The sequence below is a fragment of the Erpetoichthys calabaricus genome, chromosome 11 (assembly GCF_900747795.2).
Source record: "Erpetoichthys calabaricus chromosome 11, fErpCal1.3, whole genome shotgun sequence".
NCBI lineage: Eukaryota > Metazoa > Chordata > Cladistia > Polypteriformes > Polypteridae > Erpetoichthys > Erpetoichthys calabaricus.
The window spans coordinates 86,245,242-86,268,885 of record NC_041404.2 but is presented as its reverse complement, the minus strand read 5'-3'; the positions used below and the strand labels follow the sequence as shown (position 1 = coordinate 86,268,885).

At 40.2% G+C, this 23,644-nt stretch overlaps 1 protein-coding gene across 2 annotated transcripts in view; it reads left to right on the top strand.

The window, feature by feature from the left end:
• Positions 1-23,644, top strand: part of LOC114660678 (uncharacterized) — a 157,849-nt gene that overhangs the window by 120,796 nt on the left and 13,409 nt on the right. For both annotated transcript variants that reach the window (XM_051934012.1, XM_051934013.1), the window contains 4 exons: positions 8,020-8,085; positions 11,536-11,664; positions 16,105-16,213; positions 21,320-21,373. In XM_051934012.1, the coding sequence (XP_051789972.1) occupies positions 8,020-8,085; positions 11,536-11,664; positions 16,105-16,213; positions 21,320-21,373 (358 nt within the window). The remainder of the gene's footprint in view (positions 1-8,019; positions 8,086-11,535; positions 11,665-16,104; positions 16,214-21,319; positions 21,374-23,644) is intronic.

Below are 23,644 nucleotides of genomic sequence, written 5' to 3'. Positions count from 1 at the left end.
AACTTGTTCTCTTCAGTTAAGTGGTGAGTAGCTCCTCAAAGTGAAGGGAATTCAGGTGCCTTAGGGTCTTATTTGTCTATGAGAGTGATCATCAGAGTGATCAAGTCATCACTGCAGCAGCGGTTTCTCACCAAGGTGGTAAAGGTGTAGCTAAGTCCTAAGATCAAGCTTTCAGTTTTGCCTGTAAGTCTAAATCTTAATTCTAAGCTATGGTTACAAACACTAGGTACTGATTGAAAAAAGGATTGTAAGTACAAGCTGCCAAAATGCAGTTCTGGAACAGGGTTGCTGGGGTCTCTGTCCATGATAAGGAAAGGAGCAATGCGTCACTGGAGCCCTCAAAGTAGAGCCATTGCTTCTCCATATTAAGAGGCACTACAAAAATGATGTGGGTAGGATGCCCTCAGAGCACCTCCCTCACAAGTTACACTAGGCACAGCCCACTTGGTGAAAACCCAGGAAATGCTGGAGGGATTATATCTCTTCATTTGGACTGAAATTAATTAGAACTCCCCAGCAGGAGCTGGAACAAATTTCTGGGAATAAAGTGGCCTGGTCTATCCAGCTCTGCCTGTTTTTACCACAGAACTCACTTGAATAAACAGAGTGAGACAGATTAAGAAAACTGAAATGTTTACCTATAACTAACTGAGTGTGTGTGAATTTTATAACAGTAATAGTGTGCCTCACCTGCAGTGCATCTCATCCCAATAGTGCAGTTACATTGCAGCACAGCTTCCAGTGGTACCTACTGGGAAAAAAAAAAACTTTGGTAATGGTCGCTAAACAGAGAAGAATGCACTGCATACTTTATGCTTCCTCTTAGGTTTTTAACACAAAAAACGGAGGTGTTGCATTGCTGTGAATGGCCATTTCTTAGAAAAAAAAACAGAGCTCACTAAGCAGCTTCACTAAAATAGTCTCTCTATTATAAAAGGAAATCCTGAGATGAGACTTTTTCAAAGAGATAATTTCAAGTCACACAAGATGAGACTTTGGCCGTGAGATTTTTTCAAGTCACCTCTCAACCATATTCAGCCACGCACAAGTCCCTCTCATCTCTCATTCGTGTGAATGCTTTTGACAGACACAGTTCCTGCTCTCTTAGCTCTTATAAATTTTTATGTTTTCCTCACTTTAAGTTCCCAATAAAAGAAGACTTATTATGTCCAAATCTTATTGAAGAATTTCATCCCGAAGGTTATCAACAGAAGAAATGAGTACACACACGGGCAATCCTAGCACAGAGGAACGATGAAGTCAAACAAATTAACGTGAAAATTGTTGATCAGTTACACAGCAAATGTGTATCAACAGACTATGTTGAAACAGTTGGTGGTGATCGTGTGAAAGATGAAAACATCAACTTATAATATCCCGAAGAATATCTACAACCGTTAACACCGTATGTTCTTCCACCGCCCGAATTACTGTTGAAAGAAGAATGTATTCAAGAAAGGTAATGTAGTACATCTCCCGCAGATAGCATTAGACACCAAAGGAGATCTTGATATGCCATTCATATTAAAGCATTAACAGTTTCCCTTTAGAATAGCTTTTGCAAAGACAATTAACAAATCACAGAGACAAACATTCGAAAAAGTCGGTTTATTTATTAGAAAGAAAGAAACGAAATTCACTCACGGGCAGTTATACGATGCCCTGTCACGATGTAAGTCCAAACACACAGAATCAAAATTCAATGTGATATTGACAAAAATTTAATTAAAAAAATTGTTTTTACTGAAGTTTTACAGTAGACGTGTAAGTTTAAAAAGTATTTGCATGTTAATTTCAAATACAAACAGAACTAAATCATATAATGCAACAAATAACTATTAATGCAACATGAAACATAATTTAGTTTCAAATTATTATGTTTCACTATTTTTTAATAAGGCTAATTACTTGCTGTAATATAAAATAGTTAGTTCTATTATGCATATGTAACAATTCCCATGAAAATAACAATCTGTTTAAATTGTACATCCGCATCCCCATACGCGAGCGGATGAACCGCAAAGTGGCTAGTGCATAGTGCCGGCCCGGGGGTTGGCTAGCAAAGCGTTTTAATAGAGACAGGAACAGGACATTAATAATCCAGACCTCAGAGGAAAACATCTTTAAGCACATTTTCCTTGCACAGTGATACATATCACAAGATAGCAGTCTTTCTCCATTATGAAAATGGGTTTTGGCATCGTGAGACCTTTTTAGTTTCATCTCTAGACTGTTTTGACTTGTTTCTGGTGGTTCATATGTTTAAGTGTTTTTATTGTTGTTCTGAAATTAGGTATGGTTGTTTGCTGTGGTGTTCCATGTTGGTTTCTAATGGTGGTGGCTATATTATGTATGGTAACTATGCCCATTGACAGTCATGAAATCAGATAGCATTGTCACAGTTGATGTCATTGTGCAGCCCCAATTTGAGATAGCAGTACACATATCTAGATATCCTTTGTTTGGATCAAAGAACTACGTATCTCTTTGTGGCTTTTTCTAGTGTTAGAGAAAGTGAAAAGTTGCTTCCAAGGTAACGTTAGCGTTAGGACATTTGCTTTGCTCTGTAGACTTTGATTCTCATGTTTTAATTTAGCCCCTTGCTCTCTATTTTTCTGCCTGTATTTTGACCCTTTTGTCTGACCCCATCTTAGATTTTTGCCTCATCATTGTGTGTTTATCTCCTAATTCTTTTCTTATTCCCAACCCTTGTAATGTCCTTACACTTCTCATCACCAAATTAGTGTGCTGGTTAGAGGAGGCCATCACTGATGTGGAGCTTGGCCTGCCCCAGGAGTTTAACAGTTGATAGGACATCATAAATGCATTATTTTGTTCATTTACTCATTGGCTTGTACCATATTTTTTTAGTACTGAATGCTGAGAAAAGAATATTATATTCATATGCATTAACTATGAAATAGGTAATACATGTATGTATTTAGTATGTAGATATTTAAGTCATTATAATATGGATATTAAACTGCTATATTGACTTTTAATTTTGTGTATACTGAAACCTTTTGCATAGAAGGGTTCTAGTCAGAACTCCTGCAATTGAAGATTAACAGTAGTTTCTTGGACTATAAGAATGTTGTGTCAGCTCTGATGCCTGTGACATTTTTTCTGATTTACATCTGAGCTTAACATGACTTAATGGCTTTGAGTTCAGCTGCAAACTGACCTGTGACAAGCTTGTTACTGTTAAGAATAATTTGACATCAGACAGCAGTATCTATATATATAATTCAATAAGTCCATGGCAAGCAAGATGCACGCAAGACATGGCAAGCAAGACGCACGCAAGACAGAGCCACACCCGCCAATGGCAAGCAAGACGCACGCAAGACAGAGCCACGCCCGCCAACTCACAGTTCACTAAGCAGCCGACCATGGCACGTAAGACAGAGACCAGACCATGGCAAGCAAGATGCACGCAAGGCCATGGCAAGCAAGATGCATGCAAGACAGAGCCACGCCCGCCAACTCACAGAGCCCCGCCCACCAACTCTAAGACCATGGGATACGCACGACAGAGCCCCGTCCGCCAACTCTAACCCTCCTCCCAAGTCCACCCTCGCTCTCGAGGCACGTAGCACCTCACCAAACACTGCCTTAGTCACTTTCGTCTCTGCTACAGTCCACATGCACCTCTAAGCCACGTTGACTTTTCATTGTTCTTTTCGGTTCCGGCTGCTTTTCTTCTATATATAATCCACCAAGTCGCCTGACCATGGGATACGCACGCACACAAGACAGAGCCCCGCCCGCCAACTCTAATCCTCCTCCCCGAGGCATGCGCACTTCCTGCTCATGTGCCCGCCCCCAACTCCTCATCAAACACATCCTGAGTCGCTTTCTCCCACGTCCACCCTTGCTCTCGAGGCATGCGCACTGCATGCTCATGTGCCCGCCCCCAACTCCTCACCTGAGTCGCTTTCATCTGTGTACAGTCCACATGCATCTGTGAGTCACGTTGACTGTTCATTTTCCAAACACATCCTAAGTCGCGTTGGTCTGTGCTACGGTCCACATGCACCTCTGAATCACGTTGACTGTTCATTTTCCTAACATGGCCACCACTTCACATGTATTTCATGGAAGCAACTCTTCTTTCAATGTTATACAAATTACTGCATCAGGTAACTGTTTGTTTCTATCAGTCGGATATTGTTGGAAAAAAGTCATTGACGAAACTGTTGCTCTCGAACTTCGCAACATGGCTGTAACCTTTGTTTGCCAACATTGGGATAACTTTGGCGACGTGCTGTCCGGTGTTCTTAGTCCGTTGTTCTTATTGTATAGTCATACAGTATGCTCAACAATACGCTGACTACATGAATACTTCCGGAATTTATGGTGGTGAGGCAGAAATTGTGGCGATGTGCCAAATACTTCCAGCTACTATCACCATTCACTTCCGAGAACGTCCTCATGCCTCTCCTCGAGTTTACAATCTGGGCCAACGTCTCTCCATATCCCTGCTCTTTAGCGGTCGTTTGGATCATGGGCATTACGAAGTTCTCTTGCCTCTCACAAACACACGTGCTGACCTTCTGTTGCCATCTATTGACAATGTCGGTATGTGCACACAAAATACACACCCACGTGATCTCCACACTGATGTGCCATCACCTTCCCACTATCCTCTTACTGAAAAACATTTACAAACGCATTTCACACCGGAATTTCAATGCAATGTTTGCTCCAAGACCTTCACACTACAGAAATATCTCAACGCACATTTAAAAAAACACTGCACTGAACAGACGCATCCCACAAAGTACTTCAATACACCATTTGTTCCAAAAGCTTCCGATTGCGGAGATTTCTTAAATAATTATGCGGCGTATGCTACGCCGCGGGTTGGCTAGTAACAAATATTAAAAATAGTATGTCCAGAGAAATTTCTAATCTGGAGTTGCCAGAGTAAATTCAGTAGTAACTGTAGATATTGATATCCAGAGTACAGTATATTGTTCTAGTACAGTATATAATTAATCATTTAATGGAGAGATTCATCCACCAATCCATCTATTCATTTTCTAACCTGTTTATTTAGATGTGCTTGCACATATTTGTGGTCTCAGTCAGCATTCTAAAATAAATTAGTATATTGTATGTATAATCACACTAATTATTTCCAATTACCCATTCCTGTAATCAGCCTGTGATTCTGACAGATTACAAATGCAGGTGGTGGTGTCTCAGTATCTTTGAGCATGTACTTCATATTGTGTTCATAAGAATTATTATGAACACTTTGATATCACTTCATTTTGTTTTTGTCTGACACCTCCTGCCTCCTGACGAGAAAAACCCTATGCGTGCTGCACCATTCGATTTGTCTTGATATCTACTTATGCAAGAAATCAAATTTTTTGGGGTTCCTCTCAGTTTTTGGCCTAATAGACCCAAAACACTCATCTATAAGCCATTTTTAGACCATATTTTGTGCAGGAAATTAGACTTCAGCAAAAATGTTTAGAAGATTTTAAAGTTGTACATGCCACATCAATCGACCCCAGGGTTTCACACCTTTATCAGATAAAAGAGGTCATATTTACTCCTTTTCACAAAACTTCAGAAAAACAGGGGTTGGTAAGATAGGCATGTGGGGTATGGTGGGTTTTTTTTTGTTTCTGTTTCGAGGTCGTTGATCATTTGATATTTTATTCTTTCCAAAGTCATAGCCCTCTAAAACAATCCCAGCAAGTTGAAAGTGTCAAATTTCAAACACAAGCATGTGGGGCATCATTTTAGACTATTTCAAATTCAGTGATTATAAATATGATGTTATTTTTGATTTTTGAACCTTTACTAGGGATCTAGCCCTCTATGGATCTCTATCAGAGGATGTAACATTACAATTTCTATCATAATAGTGTGTAGTACTAGGGTGTTGTACCATGTTAGCCATTATGAATGTAGAGAAAAGCCAAGCAAAATAACACCTTTTATTGGCTAACTAAAAAGATTACAATATGCAAGCTTTCGAGGCAACTCAGGCCCCTTCTTCATCTTGCCTGAAGAAGGGGCCTGAGTTGCCTCGAAAGCTTGCATATTGTAATCTTTTTAGTTAGCCAATAAAAGGTGTCATTTTGCTTATCATAATAGTGAATATTTAGACTTAACATTTAAATTGGAGCACATATTTTAATATTTTAAATATGTGATGCTACTGTTCTTGTTTATTATGCATTTCTATCTCATGAAGTAAATCGTTACATTTCTTATGAACACTTTGGCTTACTCTATTTCATACATTTTAAGTTCTATTATTCCGTAGGTCTCTGAATTAGGACAGGGATAGGCATTAAAACCAATATGGTTAGGGTTACAGGGTTTTGGAACATTCTCCAAATTCATTACGCACAATACAAAACATTACAATATTAAAACATAAGAAAAACTAGACAAGATCAGACCATTCAGTTCAACAAAGCTCACTAGTCCTATCCATTTAATTCTTCCAAAATAATGTCAAGTCTAGTTTTGAAGGTCTCTAAAGTCCTTCTATCTTCTACACTACTTGATATTTTATTCCATGTGTCTGTGGTTCTTTGTGTGAGCAGAAACGTTGTAATGTTTGTGTGAAATTTACCATTAACAAGTTTTCAACTGTGTCCCATGTTCTTAATGAACTCATTTTAAAATAACATCTTGATCCACTGAACTAAACCCTCATAATTTTAAACATTTCAATCATGACACCTCCTAATTTATTTTCTCTTAAATAGAAAAGTTTCGGCTCTTTTAATCTTTCCTGGAATCAACCTAGTTGGTCTCCTGGATTTTTTTTTTTTGTGTTGCCACATCCTCCTTTAGCCTAGAGACCAAAACTGCACACAGTACTCCAGGTGAGGTCTTGCCATTGTGTTATAAAACTTACACATAATCCCACAATTATCAAATTTGGAGTTGCCAATTAACCTAATGCACAGCTCTTTGGAACGTGTAGGGAAAACTGGGGTACAGACAGTTGGAAAACAAATCAGAGGTACAAAGAGAACACAGGACTTTGACAAGGACATCGACCAAGTCAGGAATCAAACTCACTGTCCTGGCACTCTCAGGAAACACTATTAGACAATGTGCCACAAAACCATCTTCATCTTGTACAAATGTATGTACAGGAAAAAAAAGATCATGAAAGGTCGTCTATGTATACCCTGTTTATTCAGCCCTTATACACTCATGTTTCACACATCAATCCATCCATTTTCTAACCCATTTAATTTACTTCAGGGTTGCATGGGACACAGTTTGTCTTGGCAACATAGAGTATAATACAGACAAAGCTTTGTCAGGGCACTGGTCCCCTATGTGGCACATTCAAAGGAGGTCCAGTTTGGAGTTATCAATTAGTCTGCACTTGGGATGCAACTTATACAATACCAAAAATCCAACCCACTACCAGGTTTTGTTACAATTACATAAAGTAAGTTTTAATTCCTTAATTTGAATCCAGATACCCATTTTTAGTAGTTACTCACAACAACCTTCAACTGGATGTGTAACATTTAAAAATAGATGGCTGGACTCAAAATAATTTATGTAATTATAAAAAGAATCGGTGGTATAACTGTTTCTTGAGTTGGCTCTATCGCAAGGTTGAAAAATGTTTTATATACATACAGTTAATTCAAAACGCATTCAGACTTCTTCACTTTCCACAAAGTGCTGAGTTAAAAGCTTGAACACTTTCATATAGTAAATGAGATTTCATTTTTTTAATTTTAAGAAGTGTGCAAACCTTTCTGAATACATGTTTTTACTTTGTTATTATGGCTTATTTTGTGTAGATTGATGGGCACAAAAAGTATATATGTATCCATTTAAAATTAAATCTACAAACAAATAAAATGTGCAAAAAATGAAGAGGTCTGAATACTTTCCAGATCTACTGTATATATATGTTCACTTATCCTGTGAACTGTAGTGTATTAATAATGCATCCAAGATGTTTTTAATCTTCCTAACCCCAGCTCTAATGTGCATTTACTTTTTCCCCTCCAGATGATGCGTCTTCCTTCCGATTACCTTTTCCCCATCTTCATCATAAGGCAGGCGAATGTACAACAGGTGAGTGACACATTGTGTAGCCTGGACTCTCACAAGGTTTTTTTTTGTAAGCCTAAGTGACAGTGGGAGTTGATACTGACTGAATGGTACACTACAGACAGCAATGGAAGAATATGAAACTAGCTTTGTGGATATTAGGATAAGTTCAGTATTTTAAACACTTTTTTTTTTCATAATCGTGGTTTACATTCATTTTCCATGGTAAAAATTGTTGCTAGATAAAACTTTAATTATTAATATAGAAAAACGCATCTCCTCATGGCAGCGTACACAGACAGTCTGCGGAGTACCAGAACAAAAGTGAAACAAAGACCTTAAAACTTGTTAAATATTTTCACTTTGCATCAAAGAATGTTCCCAAGCATCAGTTCACCTTTTGAGAAGCCACACATATTGGAAAAGTGCGTATCCATACTGTAGTTGTACTTGTTTCTGCAAGAATGAACTATTTTAAAGAGTTCCGGCTCTCCACTTCATTCCTTGTCTATGTACTTGGCAACCTTTCACCTCCAGGACATGGTTTCTGGTTGCTAGCGTAATGATTTTTGCAGTTACAGTTGTATTTTGATGGCAGTTCTAGCACTTAAGCCATACGTTTTTCTGGTAAAGTTTTAATCTATCTTATGATCTAAATAAATAAAAGAAGACAAGGACACATTTAGCCACATTACTGAATGTAATCAGTATTAGCTAGAATAAACCAATAAATGGTTGTAACAAACTGAAGATGAGAAAGGAATAAGACAGGACTGAATAGAAATGAATGTACAATGAAGCTCAGGATAATGGCAATTGGTTGTGCACATGTGGGAATAGTTTTATAATGCCTAATATGAAAAAATTCCTTTGCTGTAAAAAGTGTGACTTACTACTGTGACATCTGTAAAACACAGAGATATTTAGTTACAGGCACACTTGGTTCATCTAGGCTACCATTTGTGACAGCGATCAAGATGATTTGTAAGCCATCATCAATTACTTAATCCATTCTTTTTTTGCAATTAAACTGGAAGAAGTAAGCAAAACTGGAATGAATAAGTGGACAACTTTCGTTAGCATAAATTAGCTGATCTTGGTAGCTGCAGCAGCTTTCTGAAGATCTTAACTAGAAGTATTAAATATAATCTAAAAGTTACAGTAAGGGGAAACTATTGGCACTCCAACTTTTACTTTGTTTTCAAGTCCTGAGTATGTGTATTTTAATAATAATAATAAATTTTATTTATATAATACCTTTCCCATGGTCAATGTGCTTCTTATTCAAACAATTTTAGCTAAAAGGCAAAGTTATTCTAAATACTGGAGCTACAGACACATGCATTTCTTTGTCATATTCTACGTTATCACTTCGGATTTGCACCACGGTGTCTGTCATACACACTATTGCTTACATCAAAATGCGTTTTTTATTTATAAATAATGATTCAATTAACTAAACAAATTTCCAGAACAAATGAACATTACGCACAATTTTCAAAACATTTGACTTCAAAAGCAATTAACTAGTCCTATAAGGGGCAGTGTTCTTTCAACATAACTAATGTTGTACTTAACACTAGAATCCCTGAACCCTACGAAAAAACTCATAACCTCAGGCCATCTGAAATTCCTTCGCAACTCACCATTCAGAGTCTTTTGTGCTGCAAATGCGTCAATCAGCACAAGCAGCCTGCTATCCCATCCCCCTACCTCTTCAGCTCAACTTGGGCAAAACGTTCTCCCAGCTCAAGTGTGTTTATCTGGGTGTAATGTGCCTGGAGTTGTTATAGGCTAAATGTCCAAAAGGTGCAAGTATAAAAAAACAAGTGTGCTTTTTAACCTAAGAAAAAGAAATCGGGTTAGGGTACGACGCTGACACGACTGCTTGGGCGATATAGCTGTAAGAACTGCTGACATAATCAAGGGTTTGATTCTGAGTGCTTCCTATATTTACCATTTGGAGTAGTGAGCTGCTCTTATTATTACTATAAAATAAAAACATACATTTGATTTGAGTCTGTAACAGCTGGTGTAAATTTATAGTACTTGTAAAAGGTAGCTTTTTTTTATTTTTCTTGTTCAGTTTTATTCTCTAAGTCACATTCACGCTCCCCCCGATCTGACAGTGCTGTTTCCAAATAAAGATGTGCTATAAGTAAATAAAGTAAAGTAAAGTAAAGATAAGTAAATAAATATAGGTAAACATCATTTAATGTGGCATTTACATAAGTAATATATAAATGTTTTTCATATAAAGACCACTAAAAACATAATCGCAAATGGAACTTTGCACGATACCTTGGTGAGCTCTGTAAGCCCTGCTGTTTCGTTGAATGACATGTGTGTGGCAAATTCACTGGTAGGATGACGGCCAACCTGTTGTTGCATCCAAACAGTGCCATATTTTGCCTTTATGCCTGGTGTAGCTGCTTTGCCCTTATGTGTGAGTGGACTTTTCTTGTGGGGAGGGCTTCTGTTCTCTTTCTCCGATGTAGAACCCTCATTCTCATCTGAGTTCACTTCTGTTAAAGCATGTCAAAAAAAAACAACCTTTACAAGCACCATAAATTTACACCAGCTGTTACAGACTCAAATCAAATGTATGTTTTTATTTTATAATAGTATAATTAGAGCGGATCACTGCTCAAAATGGTAAATGTAGGAATTGCACAAAAACAAACTCGCAGCCTCTTGATTATGTGTTAGTAGTTGTTACCGCTGCACCACCCAAGCGGTTGTGTCAGTGTCGTACCTTAACCCGATTACTTTTTTTTGGGTATAATCTTGAACAAATGTGCATTTGTTTTGTTGTACTTGTACCTTTTGTGAAAGTGTTTATTTGATATTTGGACTTCACACATTATACACTTCATGTCAAAATTTTGTCATTAATACTATAACATGAAAATAGTTTTTGTTTTAAGTATGTATTCAACATTTCCTGTCATTCTACATTTACCTAGATCGTTGTAGACAAGGAACACACATGAAATGCATGTGTTCCAAATAACGATATATTATTTATTCTATACAACTCCAGGCTCCTCACACCCAGATAAACAGACTTGAACTGGGAGAATTTTTTGTCCGAGTTGAGCTGAGGTGGTGGGGGGATGGGACAGCAGTCTGCTTGGTGCTTGTGCTGATTGACACGTTTGCAAAACAAAAGATGCTGATGGAGAGTTGCGGAGGAATTCAAGGTGGCCCAGTATTACAAGTTTTTTCGTAGGCTTCAGGGATTGTAGTGTTAAGTAATGGACTACATCAACTGCATTGCAGTTTTCCAGGAAAACATCTTCCCTGCACACCTTTTCATAATTTTTTGTGTCCCACATAGTGACATTGGTAAGTGAGAACAGGTGTTCGTGTACTGATATTTCAGCAGGGCATAGGTGTGGAATTTTGTTCATATTTTGGGAGGGGGCCGAGTTCTCAGTTCTCATAGTTTTTTTTTTTTTTTTACTTTTTCAGAGTGTACTCGACCTGGCAATGATAAAAAATGCATTGACTCATCTGCAACAAAAATCAAAGAACGAGCTACAAAAGAAAACCAGTGAAGTTCTTGAGTCAATTTCAATGGAAAATATGAATTGCTATGAGGTGAGATGACTTTCTGTGTCTATTCAGGCAGTTACTATTGCAAGTAGTCACCACTGCGCCACTTTAATTCCATATTATAACAGTCAGTCATTGTCCAACCCGCTATATCCTAACACAGGGTCACGGGGTCTGCTGGAGCAATCCCAGCCAGCGCAGGGTGCAAGGCAGGAACAAATCCTGGGCAGGGCGCCAGCCCACCGCCAGACACACACACACCAAGCACGCACTAGGAACAATTTAGGATTGCCAATGCACCTAACCTGCATGTCTTTGGACTGTTGGAGGAAACCGGAATACCCAGAGGAAACCCACGCAGACATGGGGAGAACATGCAAACTCCACGCAGGGAGGACCTGGGAAGTGAACCCCTCATATTATAACATTCCTCCTGAAAACCTCATTCTAAAAAATCAATCAGACATAGCATATGCTTTTTGGTCTTATTTATTGAGTAGATTCAAAGCCAGCATATAAATTAGCAGGATGCTACTCTGAGCAGGTTAGAATTAAACACTATAGTATTAATCACTTACAGTTAGGTCCATAAATATTTGGACAGAGACAACTTTTTTCTAATTTTGATTCTGTACATTACCACAATGAATTTTAAATGAAACAACTCAGATGCAGTTGAAGTGCAGACTTTCAGCTTTAATTTAGTGGGGTGAACAAAGCGATTGCATAAAAATGTGAGGCAACTAAAGCATTTTTTTAACACAATCCCTTCATTTCAGGGGCTCAAAAGTAATTGGGCAATTGACTCGAAAGCTATTTCATGGGCAGGTGTGGGCAAGTCCGTCGTTATGTCATTATCAATTAAGCAGATAAAAGGCCTAGAGTTGATTTGAGGTGTGGTGCTTGCATGTGGAAGATTTTGCTGTGAACAGACAACATGCGGTCAAAGGAGCTCTCCATGCAGGTGAAAGAAGCCATCCTTAAGCTGCGAAAACAGAAAAAACCCATCCGAGAAATTGCTACAATATTACGAGTGGCAAAATCTACAGTTTGGTACATCCTGAGAAAGAAAGCAAGCACTGGTGAACTCAGCAACGCAAAAAGACCTGGACGTCCACGGAAGACAACAGTGGTGGATGATCACAGAATCATTTCCATGGTGAAGAGAAACCCCTTCACAACAGCCAACCAAGTGAACAACACTCTCCAGGGGGTAGGCGTATCGATATCCATGTCTACCATAAAGAGAAGACTGCATGAAAGTAAATACAGAGGGTGCACTGCAAGGTGCAAGCCACTCATAAGCCTCAAGAATAGAAAGGCTAGATTGGACTTTGCTAAAGAACATTGTGGCATGCGGCTGGGGGTGGCACCCAGCTGGGATGCCCAGGAAGACCGGAGGAGGGCTCACGCCTCCTCCAGAAACACGAGGGGGCGACCGCCCTGGTTCCTTTGGGGGCCACGGGTACAGAGCTGGGAAGCTCAACCCTGTAGGGGCCCGTGGTCACCGTCAGGGGGCGCCCCCATGCCTGGAGAACCCTGGACGAGTGGGGACACCCAGAGTGCTTCCGGGTGCGCATCCGACACTTCCGCCACACTGGGGAGTGCCGGTGGAAGATTGCTAGGAAGCACCTGGAGCACATCCGGGTGCGTATAAAAGGGGCCGCCTCCCTTCATGGAGAGGCTGGAGTCGGGAGAGAAGCAGGACAAGGTGCTCTGGAGGAGACAAGGAGGCGGCCTGAAGAGTGAAAAGGCAGTGTGGTTTGGCCTGGACTTTTGGGGACTTTGGGGTTGTGGTGCACTTAAACTTTGTATATATTAGTGTAAATAAAAGTATGGTGGTGCTTCATAACATGTCTGCCTGTCTGTGTCCGGGGCTCGTACCACACTGGCGTAGTCGGTAGGAAGCTCCGCCTGGTACAAGGCGGGGACCTGTTACAAAGAATAATGTTGTGGATGGCCCGGCACAGCAGGGGAGCACACCCACGTGCCGCAGGAGCGGCGTGCCCACAGCCCCGCAAGAGAGACTTGCCCCACAGACCGCTAACGGACTGTGGTCGCAAGGTTATCTCCTGGTGTGGCGGAAGATTGACGGGCCTTACCGGAGTGCAGCGGGCTCCAAGGAGTATGCAGCCGCTGAAGGCGCCCGGGACGGCGCGGTGTCGAAGGAGGCCATGCCGAGGCAGCTGCTTCGGATAGATGGGGCCCGACAGGTAAGTTCCCTGCTCGCCGGCAGCCAGTCCTGGGGGGCTGAGCTTGTTTTAAGTTTTGCAGGCAGGGCCTGCCCGGGTCTGCGTCAGTGGCAGACACGCGCTGATCTGCGGGGCTTTCCAAATGCGGCAGCAGCAGCAGGGGCTGCAGAGAGGGAGACGCTGCAACACAGCAAGCTGTCTCATCACCGCACCAGGAGGAGAAGAGCCAAAATGGCTGCGGACCGGAAGTCCCTCCCCGTGACAGGCACGGGATTGGACGGTGTGTCTTGTGTGCCCGACGATGATTGGATGGAGGTGGGACCAAGGAATGTCTGTCTCGTGCTGGGGAGAGACCCAATTGGGCCGGAGGGAAAGGCCCACAGGAAGCAGTCGACGTGTTTTGCTGAAGGACAGGTAAGCTCACCGTCGGCTGACTTCCTGAGGCGGGTAGGCGGGTCTCCAACAGTAGATGCGGCGCTGAGAGTTGTGCGCGAGATGAGGGGAAAGCCAGTGAGAGGGTTGGCAGGACGTGGGCTGATGAGTGCCCTGGGTCCTAGCGCCCTACTCCCAGACCTGCAACAGTCTCACGTCGCTCTGTAGGGACACAAACCGGACAGGGTCTGTACCTTTCCCATAGGCAGACTCAAACCGTTACAGCATCCCAGAAAGAACGGAGGAATCGAGAGGAGAATGCCGGTTCCTCCGACAAAGGAGGACGTGATGCTGGGGCGCCCCCATGCCTGGAGAACCCTGGACCCCAGCACTTCCGCCACACCAGGAAGTGCTGGGGGGAAGACGAGTGGGGACACCCGGAGTTCTTCCGGGTGCGCAGCCGGCAGTTCCGTCACACTGGGGAGTGCCGGTAGGAGATTGCCGGGAATCACCTGGAGCACATCCGGGTGTGTATAAAAGGGGCCGCCTCCCTTCATGGAGAGGCTGGAGTCGGGAGAGAAGCAGGACAAGGTCTCTGGAGGAAACAAGGAGGCGGCCTGAAGAGTGAAAAGGCAGTGTGGTTTGGCCTGAACTTTTGGGGACTTTGGGGTTGTGGTGCACTTAAACTTTGTATATATTAGTGTAAATAAAAGTATGGTAATGCTTCATAACATGTCTGCCTGTCTGTGTCCGGGGCTCATTCTACAACATCTAAAAAAGCCAGCACAGTTCTGGAAAAACATTCTTTGGACAGATGAAACCAAGATCAACCTCTACCAGAATGATGGCAAGAAAAAAGTATGGAGAAGGCATGCATTATCCAAAGCATGCCACATCATCTGTAAAACACGGTGTAGGCAGTGTGATGGCTTGGGCGTGCATGGCTGCCAGTGGCACTGGGACACTAGTGTTTATTGATGATGTGACACAGGAGAGAAGCAGCCGAATGAATTCTGTGGTGTTCAGAGACATACTGTCTGCTCAAATCCAGCTAAATGCAGTCAAATTGATTGGGCGGCGTTTCATGGTACAGATGGACAATGACCCAAAACATACAGCCAAAGCAACCCAGGAGTTTATTAAAGCAAAGAAGTGGAAAATTCTTGAATGGCCAAGTCAGTCACCTCATCGTAACCTAATTGAGCATGCATTTCACTTGTTGAAGACTAAACTTCAGACAGAAAGGCCCACAAACATACAGCAACTGAAAGCAACTGCAGTAAAAAAGTATCTATCTATCTATCTATCTATCTATCTATCTATCTATCTATCTATCTATCTATCTATCTATCTATCTATCTATCTATCTATCTATCTATCTATCTATCTATCTATCTATCTATCTATCTATCTATCTATCTATCTAAAGGCCTGGCAGAGCATTAAAAAGGAGGAAACCCAGTATCTGGTGATGTCCATGAGTTCAAGACTTCAGGCTGTCATTGCCAGCAAAGGGTTTTCAACCAAGTATTAGAAATGAACATTTTATTTCCAGTTATTTAATTTGTCCAATTACTTTTGAGCCCATGAAATGAGGGGATTGTGTTAAAAAAATGCTTTTGTTGCCTCACATTTTTATGCAATCGTTTTGTTCACCCCACTGAATTAAAGCTGAAAGTCTGCACTTCAACTGCATCTGAGTTGTTTAATTTAAAATTCATTGTGGTAATGTACAGAACCAAAAAATTAGAAAAAAGTTGTCTCTGTCCAAATATTTACAGACCTAACTGTATTATAACTGGGAAATGCAAATTTTCTTATCAAAAAATACAAACATAGAATGAGTTACCATTTAAGTATTTTGCTGAAATACAGAGATGGTAAGACAAACTAATTTTCCAATGTCTGCTCTATTTTACAGCACCTGTGCCCCCACAGCAGAGATGAGGAACACTGGAATATTTCTACAATAATTGAAAAATACAGACTTGTATTAAAGACAACAAACCTTTCTGCCGCTGCTTGTACAGGTATTCCTCATGCTGGGTATGATAAACCACTACAGATTATCCACAACTGTTTTTACATTATTTTTTAAAACTGTTATCACAGTTGAAGAAGCAGAGTTAGAATCCTTCAACTTTCCCACCACAATGCGCAATCCTGTCAGCTTTATTTCACTAATGCTGACATGTCTTCAATGTCCCAACCACTTATCAGGCGATGCTCATTCATCCAGTAAATATTTGTGATAGTGCCATCTATAGTGATAGTCTGCTCATCACATGCCGAACTTTAGAAAGCGCTTTGTTTTGGGGATGGTTGTGCAGATGTATACAGTAATCCCTCCTCCATCGCGGGGGTTGCGTTCCAGAGCCACCCGCGAAATAAGAAAATCCGCGAAGTAGAAACCATATGTTTATATGGTTATTTTCATATTGTCATGCTTGGGTCACAGATTTGCGCAGAAACACAGGAGGTTGTAGAGAGACAGGAACGTTATTCAAACACTGCAAACAAACATTTGTCTCTTTTTCAAAAGTTTAAACTGTGCTCCATAACAAGACAGAGATGACAGTTCTGTCTCACAATTAAAAGAATGCAAGCATATCTTCCTCTTCAAAGGAAACAGAGAGTAAAGCAAACAAATCAATAGGGCTGTTTGCCTTTTAAGTATGCGAAGCACCGCCGGTACAAAGCTGTTGAAGGCGGCAGCTCACACCTCCTCCGTCAGGAGCAGGGAGAGAGAGAGAGAGAGAGAGAGAGAGAGAGAGAGAGAGAAACGAAGTCAAAAATCAATACGTGCCCTTTGAGCTTTTAAGTATGCGAAGCACCGTGCAGCATACTTAAAAGCTGCACACAGAAGGTAGCAACGTGAAGATAATCTTTCAGCACTTTTAGATGAGCGTCCGTATCGTCTAGGTGTGCGAACAGCCCCCCTGCTCACACCCCCTACGTCAGGATCACAGATAGTCAGCGCAAGCGAGAGAGAAAGAAAAGTAAGTTGGGTAGCTTCTCAGCCATCTGCCAATAGCGTCCCTTGTATGAAATCAACTGGGCAAACCAACTGAGGAAGCATGTACCAGAAATTAAAAGACCCATTGTCCTCAGAAATCCGCGAACCAGCAAAAAATCCGCAATATATATTTAAATATGCTTACATATAAAATCCGCGATAGAGTGAAGCCGCGAAAGGCGAAGCGCGATATAGCGAGGGATCACTGTACACTACATTAAGTAGACATGCTTGCTGTAATTTATTGGGAAGGTGACCTAGGGCATCATGTATAATGCCACGTGTAGAATTCACACTATAACATGGCGTAAGCACAAAAGCGTAAATGTTCGTACGCACGAAAAAATCCAGATGCATAAATCTGTGCGAACGCCAACTTCCACCTTCTTCCACTACATAAATCCCGGTCAGCGTGAAAAGTAACGCACGTGCACGCACCTGCTGTTCCACCCTAACTCATCCCAGAATTACGCCTCTTTGAATATGCAAATCAATATAAATAGCTCTTAAGCTCAGCCTTCTGTGAAAAGACAATGGCAAAAGCAAGAGGGAAAATGGAAGAATTTCAGCGAATACCAAGCGGAGGCAATGAAAAACGTACTATTTGTTGGTTTAAACAGTGGTATAAACAACAGAAGGAAGTTGATCGAGTGACATAGCGTGTCGGAGAAACTCGAAAGCTTAAGTTTACAAAGTCGCACAGTGCCCAAAATAAAAAAGAAGTTGTCACATATCAAAGTCGCCGTGAAAAGGCGAGTCATAGCCTACCGTCTGAGTGTCATATGAAAGCTTATTAGGGTACAGAGAAAAAAAAAGGAACATAGTGGGAAAAAAGCATGAAATGTCAACTTTAATCTCGAAATTCCCACTTTAATCACTTAGTTTATTTTGTCATTAAAGTAGAACATCATAAACTTCATCTTAAAATCGTTTAATTTATTAGTTTCTCAAATCCCGTCGTAACTATAGTAGCACGTTAAATGCTTTGTTTTGTATTTGATCTTCTATGTGCTCTATGTGTGTGAATCACTACGTGCTTCTGGGCTTTCTCTTCCTCCGACAGGACACAGAATCCATTACATTCATAATATTACAGCTCTCTGAATAATTAAAATACTGAGATGTATACGTGATATCATTTTCATGATGATAGGAGTTAAAACATGTTATTAAACATGGAAACACGGTGGTGCAGTGATTGTTCATTTCTCACGCAAGATGCTTGCTGCGCTGTGCGTGACCTTTGATGAAATAATTTATTCCAGCAGTACTGTCTCTTTCAAACGTACTAACCCCCAATTCCTGTCCTTACTTTTCTTTCTCCAAATACCCAATCGCCACACAATCAGCTCTGTAATAGACGTTAAGCCACAGGTGTCGAACTCCAGTCCTCGAGGGCCGCAGTGGCTGCATGTTTTCATTCTAATCATCTTCTTCATTAATGAGCCGTTTTTACTGCTAATTAACTTCTTTTGCTTTAGTTTTAATTAACTTGACTCAGGCCCCTTAATTGTTTATTTTTCCTTAATTAGTAGCCAAACAATAATGACACATCAAACAAGCCACCTGTGCCCATCACACAATATCTGAAAATAAAGAAAGGTGAAGGTCTCAGTAAGGTTGATCTCTCAGGTCACCAAAACATTTTGAAAATGTTCTTAGAAAAAACAGAAAAATCAATAGATTTGGAAATGTCTGCTGTGGCAGAATGAGAGCAGCAACAAGCCATTGAATTAAATAACGGGCTTAATTAATGGCAAGAATCAGCTTCTCATTAAGAGACTGTTTGGAGTGAAATTGGTTGGAGTTTGAAATCCCAGTTTAGCTAGTCATCTGTTGGCTCGTTTCACGTCTCATTTCTGTTTGGCTGTCATTTAATGAAGAAAGAAATCAATTCAGAGGACTGACTCCTTAAAAACAGGGCTATTAAAATGAAGGGAAAAGGAGTTAATTAGCAGTGAAAACTACTCACTGATTAGGAAAAAGGGTTAGAATGAAAACCTGTAGCCACTACGGCTATCCAGGCCCAGAGTTCGACACCCCTGCGTTAAGCCATCTGTAAGCTTAGAACGCCGATTCTTCAAAACTTTTAAGGAACATTGAAATATCTTTGTAGTATGTGTTTAATTATTCTATCCATCTATCCTTCCAGTGTCGCACAAGCACCAGCAGAATACAGCACAAGGCAGGAACAGTCTGTGAAAGGAGCGCTAAGGCACCGTGTCCTCACATGTTTAATTATTAACAATATAGATTATTTTAATGAAGTTAAAGTTTTATCTGTATATATATATATATATATATATATATATATATATATATATATATATATATATATATATATAATAACATATTTTGCTGCATTTCATCTTAAAAATGATATCGTCATCATATGTAAATACGCGCTTTATAAAGTGGCTCAGGTTGTGCAATATTATAACTGTAGTGCAAGTTTACAGTGAGGTAATTGTACTTATAAGTACAAACAGTTCTACAAGGAGCACGTGAGGGACTGATTGAGTGCGTTTATAGTTCTTGGGATGAATCTGTTTCTGAACTGTGAGGTCCGTACAGGAAAGGCTTTAAAGCGTTTGTCGTGTGAGAGCAATTTAATAGACAGCATGGCTGAGGCAGCATGTGCTTGATGCTGTACACTGATTATTCTCTTTCTGATCAGCTGCTGTAGATCAGTGATTCCACACTCAGATACAGTGATATAAATACTCCAAGTGGTGCAGTGAGAGTAATATGGAAAAAGATGATCCGATGTGGCAATCCTTAACGGGAGCAGCTGAAAGAAGAAAAAGAAGGTGTAGTGAGAGTAACAACGCTAAAGCAGCTATGATATTTGGAAAAGTTTAGATATTCCCTGGACCATTATATTGTTACAGGTTAATTACAATCAGATGCCTTAAACTAATAAACAATATGCAGTTAGTTTCAGTGTATATGATTAAGCCGCGTCAGGGACGTGGATCTAAAAAAGAAATGTTAACCACACAAGAGCAGTAGCACTGCTTTGACACTGGGTGCCGCCAGTTTGCAAAACTGAGCGGAGAACTTGCGTACACCAGGGTTGGAGCTACCTTGAAAATGTGCGTGGCTTTACGCCAAGTTTAGGTTTTATACATCGTGATTTGAGCGTGGAAACGTTTATACGCAACATTTTTGTGCTTACGCGCTGTTTATACATGAGGACCCTGGTGAGGGAAGAATGGGACTCTGGAAGAGATGGAGCAGTATTGGTTCCAGTATTTTTCATACAGCACCTTTTGTGATTAATCCTATTACAAAGTCTTTGGAAATAACCTTCATTTTTTAATAGGTGTCATACATGCACACATTTATGAAATTTCATATCCAAATCAAAGTTGTGCAGAAATGAGTCCATGTCAGAAAATTTGCCAATAGATGATGCCAGTACATCTGAGAGTAAATAATTTGGACACAAACAATTCAGAGATAAGTTGTCAAACTTACAGCATGTTTTGGGAATGTGAGAAGAATGAGGATTCCATAGACAGTATTTGTGTAAACACAGGCAGGAAATTTCACACCCTAAAACTGATCTGGTGCTGAGTGAAGTACTGTTTGCTACACCACTTTCGTATCTTCAATATTAGTAAATCATGACAAACTATTCAAAGTAACACACACTAAGATTGCATATATTGTACATGAGAGAACATTCGGACAGTAAAGAGATTCCACTGAAAACATTAAGGTTGGTTGTAAAGAGATGTGCATTGTTGTTAATAGCTGTGGGACAAGCAGTAGGTTGAACTTCTTGTAGTCAGTTGTGCTTGGGTCCTCACAAGGAGGAGTTCTTTTGTATAGGTTTTCACTTCTGCATCATTGGCTGAGATCCCCATGTTGAAATTAATGTCTAAGGCATACTGTATCATAAACTGAGGAGGTTTATTTACATAGTTTACAGGGGTCATTGGCATCTTTGTTTTATATGAGGTAGTATCAGCAAATCCCACAAATAAATGGGGGATTTGCTGATACTAATAAATAAACCTCAACCGTAGTTTCTGAATTGAGATTACTCAGATGGAGCTACCTATTCACTGTCCCAGTCTATTGGTTTGATTCAGTTTTTTTCTTTTCTTTCTAGAATATACATCACAGGAGACTGTCCCTCCCATTGGGACAGAAGTCAGCACGTATGGTGAGTTTTGTTTTTTCTTGCTTTTGACTACATTGTCCAAGCTCTTAGAGGGTAAAAGGAATTATTCATCATTCACTTCACTCCCCATCTTCTACTACAATATTTGGTCATCTGAAACAATACTATAAAACACACTTTGAGTATACAGTAGTGTACTTACGTAGGTAGCATTTTTCATAGTAAATATATCTTTAACCCTTTCCAGTCTATGTTTTGGCCACACTGCAACACAGAAACAAATCTTGATTGCTTTGCAAAAAACGTCTTTATCATCACTCTTTTTCCTTTGACTTTACTGCTGTTTTTGCCGTGGTTTATCACCAAATTCTCATGGACCACCTGAAGAGCTACACTGGACCGCCTTCAACCTCCTTACACCTTGGATGCACCTTTCTTGCTCTACATTGTTTATCTACACTATGGGTGAAAACACTAGCAGAATGCTTGTGAAATGTGGTGTTTATCAGGTCTTGTTCTTGGTTCACTGTCCATCTGTATCCATAGAGTCCCATTGGGTTGCCTTATGCACAAACATAACTTCATACTTAGCCCTTGCTGAAGCCAAATAGTTTTACTGGGAAAAAAAAAACTCCTTGATGCAGACAAACTCAGTATCTGCTTCAGTGACATAATAAGACACAAAAGTCTCTGGTGGAACCTTCAGGAACCTCAAGACACTGAGCATTTCCCTATTTAAATACTCAAATATTCTACTGTATCTTAAATTTTGATCATCATTCTACTTGTAACTGTCACACCTTCTTATCTGAATTCCCATAATTCTCTCGTCAACTGCTTCTTTGTAAATATAGCTTCTAAATTCCTGGCTCTGTCCTAGCACAATAGTTACCCCAACAACTCTGGCCTCCTAGCAGACACAGAGTCATCTAAAACTCTGCTATTAACTTGAACTGTGAACATGATATTGAATCTAAACTTTATTGTCAGGCAAAGTAGCTGTTAGGAATTTCTGTTGGTGTTACGTCCATACATATAAAAAAATGCATACAAAAGGCAGCACACTATATAATAGTGTATTGAAGGGAACAAATCTGCTGAGTATTTTTTGATAAGAGGAGTTATTTTTTCATCCCATTTCATTCAGAATGTGAGTGATAGTGGAGACAAAAATGGAAGTGATTCCATCTTCTTCGCAGTGACACCATTTATAACCAAAGGAGTGAGTAATGTGGAGTTTCTCCCATTATCTACAACCATTTCCACTGTTTTCAGAGTATTCAATGTGAAATTGTTGGGGTGCACCAACTAGTCAGCCAATCCACCTTCCACCTGTATGGCACCTTGTCCAAATCAGGGCACCGTAACCAGGCCTTTCTGGGTGGTGAGATCAGTAAAACTCAGCTGTTTAACAGATGGGTCACTTGAGGTACAGTCATTGGTGTAGATAAAGAAAATAAGAGGTCACAGAACACACCCTTAAGGGGACATGTATTTATAACCAGTAATCATTATTAAAGTATTCCAGACAGATATTCTATCACTGGCGCTTAAGCCTTGACTCCACCTTTTCCTGCTTCCAACATTAACTGTTTCATAACATTTTTAGCTTTTTCTTTTTAGAAAACTGTGGTTTGTCATTATTTTATTGGATGATTGCTTTTTTGGAACAACATTTTTCTGGCAAAAACCTATGTAAGAAGTAACTGTGTCTGCATTTTCACCTAATCCAGCAAATGCTTCTCTGAATACCTCCCAGAGAGCTGAGTCCATGCCATCCTGTAGTCTCCTCACTCTCACTACCCTCCACTTATTCACTGGTTTTATATCTGGTTTAGCATGATCAGAGTTGCCGTAAGTGGTGGGTGGAGTGCGATTGTAAGAATATGGAATAGTTCTGTAGCAGTAATCCAAAGTTTTTCCATCTCTAGTAACACATTTCATCATCTTGTATTTAGGGAACTCTGAGACCATGGTGGAATTATTACAGTCGCCTAAAGTCACCAGTGACTGTGGATTTTGGGTAATTATTTTTAGCAGCTAAGGTTTTATCTGCTAAAAGCTGAATTACACTGGTGGCATTTGATTGAAGGAGAAAATAAACTCCATTCACAATGACTGATGCAAATTCCCTCAGCAGCTAGAATAGTTTACAATTAATTGTCAGCAGTTTCAGATAAGGTGAGCATCATCTTCCCAACACTTTGACATCTATGTACTACAAGCTTTTAATAAAGACACACTCTGTCATCTTTGTTTATTGCACTGATAATAATCAGTGATTGGCTCCAAAATTATTTTACTCAGGAAAAT